The sequence below is a fragment of the Myotis lucifugus genome, unplaced genomic scaffold (genome assembly GCF_000147115.1).
Source record: "Myotis lucifugus unplaced genomic scaffold, Myoluc2.0 scaffold_91, whole genome shotgun sequence".
Classification (NCBI taxonomy): Eukaryota; Metazoa; Chordata; class Mammalia; order Chiroptera; family Vespertilionidae; genus Myotis; species Myotis lucifugus.
Genome location: NW_005871139.1, coordinates 1,916,747 through 1,928,289, shown reverse-complemented (window position 1 = coordinate 1,928,289; position 11,543 = coordinate 1,916,747). Strand labels below are relative to the sequence as shown.

Below are 11,543 nucleotides of genomic sequence, written 5' to 3'. Positions count from 1 at the left end.
CACTAGAACACGCTCTGGGCCTATTTGGCAGAGGGGGTGACACGCAGGGGGGCACACCCTCATTCTTAGCCGCCATCTGTCTCTTTTCCTGGAGCCTTGGTCCCAGGGTCTCACCTGGCTCAGGTTCCCTCAGCAAGCAGGGCTTGTTGGTGTGCATGCTGTGCAGGTCCCATGCTCCCAGTGACAAAGGCCCCTCCCTGGCCCTGCATGCTCTCCTCTGTGTCCTCCCGGCCTTACTTTCTCTCCCTCTCAGGCCCGGAACATGTCTGTTTGGCTCCCCGGCCCGGACGAGTCCCTCCCCAGCAGCAACTGTGCCATCCGAGTTGGAGACAAAGGTGGGTGGCCTGCACCAGCCAGGACATAGCTCACACCCTGCTGTGGTCACCCTTGACAATGGTGTGGCAGGCCAAGGATGGCACCCTGTGCTCCTTGGGGCCTCAGGTCCAGCCTCCCCCTCTGCTGGGCTCAGGGCCTCTCCCTGCTCTGCACAGTGTGCCCACCCAGGCTTCTCCTGAGTGCCCTGGCCTGCTCCTTGGGGCCCCTCCCACTCTTTGCTGCCTTTCTCTCCTGAGGTGGGGAGACCAAGCAGCCCCCTCCCACAGCTCAGCCTGATCTTCCTCTCCAGTCCCCTATGACATCTGCCGGCCAGACCACTCGGTGCTGACCCTGCAGCTGCCTGTGACGGCTTCAGTGAGGGAGGTGATGGCAGCGTTGGCCCAGGAGGACGGCTGGACCAAGGGGCAGGTGCTGGTGAAGGTCAACTCTGCAGGCGGTGAGTTGTGTGTCGAATAGGGGGGGCCCTCAGAGCCATGCCCAGATCCCCCAATTAAAATCATCATCTTTATTGTCTTCATCACTGTTCATGATGCCTGGCATTTGTGGGAGGTTGGTGACGTCTCTTTAAAGTGCTTTAAATGTGGTGCTTGTCAGCATGAACTCTGGAGCCTGCTGCCCGCATCTGAACCCGGCTCTTTAGCGCCCTGTGTGCATGTCCTTGGGCACACAGGGTGCTTCATCTCTCCATGCCCTGTTCCGTCTTCTGTAAAACGGGGGTGAGAAGAGGACATGCTTCCTAGAGGCATTGTGAGGACCACATGGCTCATCTGTGGAAGTGTTTAGAACAGTGTCTGGCACATAGCACTCCTTAGGTATTAGCTGCTACTGGTATTCTTATCATGCTTGTGTATTCACTTAATCCAATAACAATATTATGGGATAGGTACTTTTGTCCTATCTCAGACAAGGACACTGAAGCTCAAAGGGATTAAGTGATTTTCCCAAGCTCACATAGTGAGTGTAGCTAGCCTTTGAGTTTAGCATGGTGCCTGGCACAAAGCCAGGCTCAGAGCATGGCAGCATGGATTTTTAAGACCTGCCTTCAGAGAACTTCAGGACATTAACAGCCACTGTTGTCTGTGAAGGATGCTGCCCAGGTCTGACCGCGGGAGCCCAGGGTAGGCTGGAATTAGGGGCGTCCAGAGAAGAAGGGCAAGGAGTGGAGGCAGAAAAGCAAAACCTTCTCCCTTCAGGACCTGGGGAGACAGGATGAAGTCACCTGTGACTACGTGCTCTGGAAGCATTGCCCTCTGGTGGCCACCTGGAGAGTTGCGGTTGCCCAAAGCCAGCATCTATTGATACCCTACTCAGAGCCAGGTGCTATTTAGAGAACAGATTTCTAGAGTGTTGTGATCAACACCCTTGTCAGTAACCGATATTTTATTACAACCCCCCTGCTATGTGTATATTTTCTTATAAGTCATATACATGCATTCCTACACTAATGTTATGTAATTAAACTGTACACTAAGTAGAGGTACAAAACAGATAAGAAAACTAAATTGAAGTAGAAGAGCTAATATTTTTCCTGGACGTGTGGATGGCCTTGTGTACCTTACTTTGAGGCTATGGTCTAGGAACTGAGGACTCAAATATGACTGGAAACACAGTCTCAGTCCACAAGAGCTGATGAACATCAACACCAAGACTTCTGTAAAGGCACTTCCCAGTTTTCATAGAGCTTTTACATGTATCATATATGTGTAGCCACTATTTATATAAACTATTTCATTTGACTGCCTAGTGAGGGCGACTCTTATCGTCTCCATTTGACAAAGGAGGAAACTGAGGCTCAGGGGGGCTCCCACCTTGCCCAAGGTCTTCCTGTCTCACTAAGCATCCCCCTTCCTTCCCCTCCGGGAGTGTGGATGCATGGGCACGTGCACCTGTGCACGTAGAGCACCTGTCCAGGACTCTAACCCTGATACTGAGAGAAGGACCTCCCAACCTCCCAAACAGGGCCTCCACCCTGCCTCCAGCTGCTCCCCGGCCTCACTCCCTGTCCCCGCCTAGTGCATCCTCTGCTCTCTTTGCAGATGCTATTGGCCTGCAGCCAGATGCCCGTGGTGTGGCCACATCCCTGGGGCTCAACGAGCGGCTCTTTGTTGTCAACCCAGAGGAAGTGCATGAGCTGGTAGGGTCAGGCAGGGTGCCAGGACCCAGGGCAGATCTGTGTTTTGGGGGTGGTAGGGATGGGCACTGAGGAGCGAGGGGCCTGGTCTGGCTGCTGCTGGCCTTAAGTGGAGAGAGGAAGGAGTGGGTCTCCGCTGATGGGGTATTCCAAAGGATGGGAGGGGCACGCTGATTGGGAGCTCTCAAGGAGAAAGAGGAAGATCTGCCCCCATAGTGGCTCCCTAGGGGATAGGAGCCCTACAGGGAGGCGTCTTGGTATCAGGGAGCTGTCAGGAAGATGCCTCCTTGGGAAGCCCTATCATCTAGAGGCCCCTTCACTGCCTGCAGCACCCCTGCCCTCCCCAACACTCTTCTGCTCATGGGCACAGAGTCTACCCCAAATTCTTCTCCCACCTGGTACCTTTCCTCTGGACTCCATGGGCACTCCCCTGAGTACTCTCCCCCCTGCAGACCCCACACCCTGAGCAGCTGGGGCCCACGGTGGGTTCTGCTGAGGGGCTGGACCTGGTGAGCGCCAAGGACCTGGCCGTCCAGCTGACGGACCACGACTGGAACCTCTTCAACAGCATCCACCAGGTGCGGGGAGCGGAGCTGAGGGGAGGACAGCAGGTGGCAGGCATCTCCAGTGGCCTGTGCTGATCTCTTGCGCTGCCCCCTCCCAGGTAGAGCTGATCCACTATGTGCTGGGCCCCCAGCACCTGCGGGAAGTCACCACCGCCAACCTGGAGCGCTTCATGCGCCGCTTCAATGAGCTGCAGTACTGGGTGGCCACGGAGCTGTGTCTCTGCCCCGTGCCCGGCCCGAGGGCCCAGCTGCTCAGGAAGTTCATTAAGTTGGCAGCCCAGTGAGTGCCTGTGGGGATCCCCGGGATGTGTGGCAGAGTCCTTAGGCCACTTTTTCTTAAACCTCCCGGTCCCTGGTCAGGATGTTGCCAAATCTGGATGTTGTCTTGAAGTGGGGCTCTGTGGGTACGGCTGCTTCCTCTGAGGGTCTCTGGTTCTTCCGCTAACAGCCTCAAGGAACAAAAGAACCTCAACTCCTTCTTTGCCGTCATGTTTGGCCTCAGCAACTCGGCCATCAGCCGCCTGGCTCACACCTGGGAGGTAGGTTGTTTCCTGGAGGGGTGGCCAGGCTCTCCTCCCACTCCAGTCCTGAGGTTGGACCTCTAAGCCCATCCTGGGGACAGGACTCAGAACAGCCTCATCTTCATCTGCTTCTTCCTTCGCAGCGGCTGCTCCACAAAGTCCGGAAAGCTGTACTCGGCTCTTGAGAGGCTGCTGGTGAGTGCTGGGGCCGTGGTCTGGTCTCTTCTAGAAACCTTGCTCCTTGGGCTTCTCAGCAGCCTCTTCTACTTGTCCTTGGTCACTGGCCAGGGTTTCCCAGCCTCTGAGCCGGGATCTTGTTCTCTCTTGCCCTGGGAGTGGGGGGGAGCTGGCTGGAAGAAAAGGGGTGTGTAACCTTATGGAGGGGGGGTGCATAGGGTAGTTTTTTCCCCCCAGAATGTGGGGATTTAGAGAGGGTACCATTTCCTGGGCTTTGGAGGTCCCTGTGGGAAGCCCAGGACAGGCACATGCGGTTTCTGGCCCTGGGTCTGAGGTCCAAGGGGAGCCCGGGACTCCGGAAGCAGGTCCCGGCACCAGCACCCACAGTGTGACAGGGCCGGGCTCCAGGAGCCTGTGGTCAGATTAGGCCAAAAGGCGGGGAAAAAGTTGAGGGGGGGAACTCCACCTCCCAAGAATTTTTGGGGGGTTTGAAAGGTTTTGCCAATTTTCAGGAGAGAACTGGCTCAGAGGTGTTCTTATCAGTATGGTTCTGGGAGTTCTTGAGCAAAAAATTCACCTGTGGGGTTCAAGAGGGTAAAAGGAACTTCCCTCCCAGAGAGGGGTAGCCATGGGGGGGGGGGGGGAAAGAGAGAGAGAGAGAGAGAGATCCATGAAAGCTCAGGGCCCTGTGACTAATGGCTATGAAGTTTCCTTGGCGGCTAATTGGAAGCCAGGAAGCCACATGCACACATGGCCTTCCTGCCTGCCTTGGTGAGACCTGGGGCTGAGCAAAGGCTGAGCTCCAAGGGTGGGCATATGGCCCTTCTTGGGGGGGGGGGGGATGGGGGCATTTGGTTGTGTTACGGTATGTGGCGTGGGGGACCTTCCCTTTCTCACTGTGACTTCTTTCCTCCCAGGACCCCTCATGGAACCACCGAGTATATCGACTGGCCCTCACCAAGCTCTCTCCTCCTGTCATCCCCTTCATGCCCCTCCTTCTCAAAGGTAATGGGACCAGAGCTTACCTTCCAGCCTCCATCCTGTCATGCATTCCTGCGCCTGTATGTCTGCATGTCCACCCAACCCTCTCTGAGCGATTCCAATGTGCTGACGCCTTGAGGGGCACAGCAATGAATTAGGAGTTCACAGGCTAGAAGTTCACAGGCTAGAAGCAGAGTCAGCACATGCAGACAGACATGCAGACAGGCATTGGTGACATCAGATGGCCTCTGCTATGAGGCCTAAGAGATACAAGGAAATTATTCCAGGAGTTGGAGGGGAGCCAGAGGAAGAGGGCAGTGGGGGGCGGGGGGGCGGGGGATGAGGCTCATTATTGGCCCTTCACCTTTCTTGGACTGCTGAAGGGGAAAGGCGTTTGGGGATCTTTGAGCACAACCAGTTTCTTTGCAGACATGACCTTTATCCATGAGGGAAACCACACCCTGGTGGAGAATCTCATCAACTTTGAGAAGATGGTGAGTTCCAGGAGAGCAGTCGCTTCCTACTGGATTGGGTTGGGGGATATGACTTCGGCCTTGGAAGAAAGTGCGGGGGTGGGGGGGGGGCGTGTTAGGAGATGGTCTAAAGTTATTAATAACATGAATGTGAAGACTTATTTTAAATTAGCCCTTTCGTAACTCCATTGTATACTGGAGAGCCTGCTCTATTGGGGGTGCTGGGGGGCAGCCTCAACTATCTCACCCTTCGACGACAGCCCCTCCCAGGCCTCTTCCTCTCTGAGCTCTTCCTGACCTCTGTTCTCCCACTTCCTGGTTCCTGCTGGGCCTCTGCCTGTACTGGGGCAAAGGAGACATGCTCCCTCTCCCACCTACCCCCATTGCCTCTTAGCCTCCAGTTCAGGGGTGGGCAACCCCTGGCACACGTGCCAAACTTGGCACGCCAGTAACTTTTGCTGGCACGCGAAACCCTCTCTTATAATCTTCCATTTACAATTTTTTTCTTAATATCGACTTTTTTATTTTTCAGATAAATTCAGTGTAGGTGCATCTTAGATAAATAAATAATTTTACATAACATGTATACATTAAAAAATAAATGTATTTTTCATCATCATATACTGTGTTTTTGTCGCTCGAATGAATTTTATTATTTCTTCAAGGTTCTTCACATACGTACACCTTAAGAGATATCAAATAGGCGTAACATGTTCTCAAAAAATTAGGGTTGGCACGCAGAAGAATTTTGAGTCGGAGATTTTGCTGGTTTGGGCACGCACTCACAAAAAGGTTGCCCACCCCTGCTCTAGGTGCACCCTGCTCTCAGGGAGCTCGGGTTCCCAGCTGCCCCACAGGCCAAGCCGGGGTTCTGCTCTCAGGCCGGGTCTCATGTCCTTGCTTTGTCCGCAGAGAATGATGGCCAGAGCCGTGCGGATGCTGCACCACTGCCGAAGCCATAGCAACGGTGAGAGGACTGGCCCCCCTGGGTAGGTGCCCCCCAATGCCCCCTTCCAGGCTTGGCTGTGTCTTCCTGACTCCTACCTCTCTCCTACCCAGTGCCTCTCTCACCACTCAGAAGCCGCGTCTCCCACCTCCATGAGGACATCCAGGCAGCGAGGGTTTCCACGTGTAAGTGGGGCAGGGTGGGTGCTGATGCATTAGCGTGTTTAGGCACTTGCATACATGATACATCTATGATACATGCTGATAGCTTCACAGCACCTCTATGACGTATGTGGAATGTTATCCCAACTTAAAGAGGCACAAACGGGCTTGATGTTAAAATAACTTACAGAGGCCACACTAGTTAGCAAGGGAGTTGTGACCCATGCAGGCTTGCTCAAGACCTGCATTTCAAAAATTGACTCTCAGTTTCATGAAATGGGATTAATCATAATTCACACTTCATACCACACTGTCATCATTGGCCTTTTATTACATTTTATGTGTGTGTTTATTCTGATAATGTAATGAACATTTCTGGACCCAGTCCAAGCATGAGCACACTGACAGTAAGACCTCCTGTCCCCTCGCCTCCCCACCCATGGTAACTGCTATCCTGAATTTTGAGTTACTCATTGTTTTGTTTTGTTTTGTTTTGTTTTTAATGAAACTTTAAAAAATATATATTTATTGACTTGAGAGAGAGAGAAACATCGATTTGCCATTCCACTTATTGAAACATTCATTGGTTGATTCCTATATGTATCCTGACCGGGATCAAACTCACAGCCTTGGTGTATCAGGACGATGCTCTAACCAACTGAGCTACCTGGCCAGGTCATTTTCTTGTTCTTTAAAATAGCTTTATCATTCACACACAGATACACACACACACACACACACACACACACACACACACTTTTAAATGCCATATATATATATAATATATATAATCTGCATTATATATATATTATATATATATTATATTCTGTTGTCAATATATATATATACAGAATAATCTTTAGTTTTCATTGATTTTAAACTTAGTAAAAGAGATACTAAGCTATATGTAATCTTGGGGACCTGTTCTTCCTGTCTTAACCGACTGCTGTTCTGCCCCCAGTGTCAGTGGTGGGTGGGAGAGCAGTCTCCAGGGCTGGGGTGGGAAGTGGCCGGGTGGATGGTGGAGGGTGGGAAGTGGCCGGGTGGGTGGTGGAGGGCAATAAGGCTGATTTGCTCCTCGGAGGGGGAAGAGATGGGCTCTACAAAGCAGTGTCCAGGCCCTCCCTGCCCGCCTCCCCCATCCCGCCAGGCTCGGAGCAGTCCCTGAGCACCCGGAGTCCAGCCAGCACCTGGGCTTATGTCCAGCAGCTGAAGGTCATCGACAACCAGCGGGAACTGTCCCGCCTCTCCCGGGAGCTGGAGCCTTGACGAGGGGGCTGGGGCTGGAGCAGCAGGCACTTCCCGCCTGGAAAGCCAGGGCACGCCTGGGCCCAGGGGCCCACAGGCCGGCCGCAGCTGGGCAGGGCTCTCCGAGGAATGGACTTGAGGCCCTGGATCGGGCAGCGTGGAGGCATCTGTCCCCTGTGATGATTGTCGGCCGCAGAGGACCTCAGAGTGGAATGAGCGGAGGCCCAAGCCAAGGAACAGGGGATAGAGAGGCCAGAGTGGGTGGGAGAGCAGAGCAGGCGCTGGGACTCTGTGTTCAATAGAGAGCTCTCCACACCAGGTTTTTTCCAGACTCTGTGCCTCGTGGCTTTGTTGTCCAGCCATCTCCTGGCCCCTGTGGTGTGTTTGCACAGTGGACTGCGAGTGTCTGCATTTGTGTGGCATGTGTGTGGCAGGGGCAGGGCCGGCGGTGGGGAGGGCGGGGCGGAAGGGGGCAGCCCTGCTTTTCTTTCCATAGCACAGGAGAGAAACAGCTGGGTGTGGTCAGGGCTGATTGTGCAGGAGGGGTGGTCCCTGAGGAGCCCTATTGTTACCGTAAACTAACAGAGATGCCTGTGTGTGAGAGCTCAGCCCTGTGGGGTGTGGCAGGGAAGGCGAGGAGCTGAGGAGGAGGTGCTGTGCCCTGGAGTGGCCCCAGAGAGGCTGACGGGGCAGCTCCATGGCCGTGTGTGGTCTCTGGGACCAGGCAGGGCTCCCAGATGGCTCACTGTTGTCCATTTTACACACCCCCTACCCCACCCCCCTCCGGGCACAGCACCTGCTGGAGCCCGGAGCCCGTCACTGGCTGGCCTGGGTAACCCTCTGCTCTTCACGGTGGTCGGAGGGGACAGTGACAGCCCAGCTACAACTATCTCCTTCCACTGCCTCCTCCGCTCCGCTTCCTGTCCCTCGGCCTGGTGCACATCTTGGCAGAGGCTTCCGAGGGGAGTCCATCCCTTGCTGAGGCCTAACAGGCTTCCAGGAATTAGGCTTTCTCATCAGTGGCAAGAATGGTCCCAGCCGGCTCTGTCAGCATTAAGTCCTCTCTTCAGCATGTGCCTGGGAACCAGTTGCTCAGAGGACCCCTTCCACTGCTCTCTGCTCTCTGCTCCCCATGGCCCCGGGCCTGGCAGGGGGAGGTGCACTGTCTGGCCCCACGAGGGGCCTCTTGGCCTTGGGGATGACCCTGGGGTGGGTGTTGAGCTGCAGGGTCCAGGGCATGTGGAGGAAGTTGGCCCTACATTTGCTCAGCAGGTACATCTACCAGGGTTCAGGCTGGACACCCCTACACACACCTCCCCTCACCCCTACACACACACCTCCCCTCATCCCTACAACACCAGACCTCTTGTCCTCATGCTCAGGGACTCATGCAAGCTGCTTCCTGGAAGCGCCAGACGCTTAGCGACAGGCAGCACAACTGGGATGAAACCTCAGGTTTCTGAGTGAACCTGAGCCAGTCAATGAACAGTTCTCTGCCTGTGAGATGGGTGTGATGATCTTAGTCCAGTTCTTGGTGAAAAAGCAATCAAACTGCAGCTCTGCCTCCAGAGCCCAGGGGACAGCTGTGGGCTGTCCTGTGTCCTCAGCCTGGCGGGGATGCCTCCTCGTGGGCGGAGTCAGGCAGAGCCCGCTCCCCAGGGAGAACCTGGCATGGAGCAGGTGGCAGCGGTAACCAGACCAGTTCCTTTGCCCGGAGAGGAGGTGGAGGACCCCTGGGCACAGAAGCTTCCAGAGCTGAGCAATCACCAGGCTGAGCCTCAGCCTGAGTGAGTCAGGACTCCCAGTGGCTTTCTTCTCTTCCAAACCCATTGTTGTCAGGGCTTCGGCAAGACCGGCCTGCCCTTCACCATCCTCTGAGACCCAAGGGCAAGACCAGCCTTGCAGCGATGCAAGCCAAGCGAGGGAGGGGGCTGTGTCCCCATCGGTGTTTCTCCTCTGTGGTCACACCTACGTCCCTGAAGGACTTGGGCACCTTTTGAATCTCCCTCAGCCTTGGACTGCCCTGCAACGTCCCGGCTGCTCAGTCTCTTGGGCGGGACACCTTGGAGCCTGTGGGAGAGGCCTTGCCAGGAGAGCGGTGCCCAGGGTGGCGGGAGGACACTGACTTGGCGCCGAGGCCCCGGTGACCAGGCTTCGTCACCGCAGAGGAGGGAAAGGCTCCAGGTCACAGTGACTCGAGCTCTGAGCAGTGCTGCCTGTCTCCCTCACTGCCCAGGGGTGGGGTGGGTGGGATGTCCTGGCAGCCCAGGCTGTGTGTAGGGCTCTCAGTCTGTGTCCCAGCTTCAGGGGAACCCTGAAGGGAGGAGGAATTCATGGGAGGCTGAGAGAAGGAAGTATAAGGTCAAGCCTTTAGAAAACCGTTTACCTAAAAGGAGGTGAAGCAGAGGGGATGTGTGTCCTATGGGGGAGAACAGAACGGAGTGGGTAATCCCTTCTCTCAAATACTCACCTTCCCCTCCCTTACCTCTTATCCTTAGCTTCCCTGTGCAGGCCTGAGGCAGGCTGGGGACCAGGCCAGGACTCTAATTGTGGGGTGCACACCAGGGAGGGGCACGTCTCCAGCAGGCTGAGCAGGATCTGGAGAAGGGGTAGGGCAGGATGGAGAGTCCAACCCTCCAGCTGCTGCAGCTCCATTCCCTGGGAGGGAGTCCTCCCCTCTCTCCTAGTCCCACCTTGGGTCTCTGGCTGCTCTGTTTTTTTGTATTTTATTTTCTTTCTTTTAGAGAGGGGAGAGAGAGAGAGAGAGAGAGAGAGAGAGAGAGAGAGAGAGAGAGAGAAACATTGATCAGTTGCCTCCTACACACACCCCGACTGGGGATCAAACCCACAACCTGGGTATAATTGCCCTGACTCAGAATTGAACCCACGAACCTTCAGTGCACAGGATGATGCTCCAATCAACTGAGCCACACTGGCCAGGACAAAATTAGGTTTCTTAATAGAGCTGTTGTTCCCAGTACTTATCATGCTAATCAATTTGAATTGTTTCCATCCTTTCTAGCACACTTTCACTTCTATTATCTTTTCACCCTGATGATAGGGAGGTATTTTTACCCCTGCTTACAGTCAAAGAAATTGAGGCACAGGAAGATTTGCCTGAGGTCACATTACTGGTTAATAACAGGTGGGTTGGTGAAAGGGCTGGATGTGTTTCCGCCATGCCTATGCCATGGGCCTTGCTCATCCGTGCCCTTCCCTTGTGCCCCGGAACTCCAGCATTTCATAGGCCCAGGCATATAAACTCCCCTTTCCCGTCCTCCCTCCCTCGCTCCCTTCATTGTGGAGTCCTTACTACGGGCCTGGTAGAGGCTCTGTGAATGACACAGGCAGTCCTGGCTCCCCAGGGAGCAGACCAGCCAGCCGGGCAGATGGATGCAGAGCAAGGCCAGCAGAAGGGACAGGGTGCCTCAGAGGGCAAGTCCAGAGAGTGGGGGAGGCCTCATTTGCAGGGCTCACTGCTCACCCGCAAGCATTCAGGCCCACGGCTGCTCCGCGTTGGAATGCAGGTACACAGCCCCAGTCACTGCCCACCCCGCTCCCAGAGCCCTGCACACCAGTGGCGATCCTCTGCCTCCCAGAGTTGGGGGCACTCTCAGCTCCCCACTGGTACAAGCCAGATGTAGGGCTGGTGGCTCAGGCAAAAGCTCTAACCTGGCTGTTGTTCTTGATCCCTCCCTCCCTTCCATGGACAGATAGGCCAGAAAGTACATGCATTTCCAAATGTGTCCTTATACCCTGCCCCGAACACAGAGTTCTGGGCTTCTTACATCTGCCAGGCCCACGGGCTTGAACTACATGGGTGTCTACTCAGGCCTGTCCAGTTGCCCCAGGCACCCCTCTCCGAGGTCCTGGACTCTTCAGGACCTGAGCCTCGCCCTCCTGCTGCCCAGCTGACGGGACACCTGAGGGTGAAGGGGCTTTCTTCCGGGGCGGTGGCTGCCGTCCCTCCCAGTGACGATGCTGACAGCAGCTCACTCTGGGA

The 11,543-nt window shown here is 55.1% G+C and overlaps 1 protein-coding gene across 1 annotated transcript in view; it reads left to right on the top strand.

Moving 5' to 3' along the window:
- The window catches only part of RAPGEF3 (Rap guanine nucleotide exchange factor 3), a 22,826-nt gene extending 14,955 nt beyond the window's left edge, over nucleotides 1–7,871 (top strand). The window contains 13 exon segments of the mRNA XM_023756288.1: nucleotides 254–335; nucleotides 626–772; nucleotides 2,373–2,470; nucleotides 2,920–3,045; nucleotides 3,132–3,313; nucleotides 3,482–3,572; nucleotides 3,698–3,718; nucleotides 3,720–3,749; nucleotides 4,649–4,736; nucleotides 5,142–5,206; nucleotides 6,098–6,152; nucleotides 6,245–6,316; nucleotides 7,443–7,871. Coding sequence (XP_023612056.1) covers nucleotides 254–335; nucleotides 626–772; nucleotides 2,373–2,470; nucleotides 2,920–3,045; nucleotides 3,132–3,313; nucleotides 3,482–3,572; nucleotides 3,698–3,718; nucleotides 3,720–3,749; nucleotides 4,649–4,736; nucleotides 5,142–5,206; nucleotides 6,098–6,152; nucleotides 6,245–6,316; nucleotides 7,443–7,561 — 1,176 coding nt within the window. The 3' untranslated portion in view covers nucleotides 7,562–7,871.
- The last annotated feature ends 3,672 nt before the right edge of the window (nucleotides 7,872–11,543 follow it).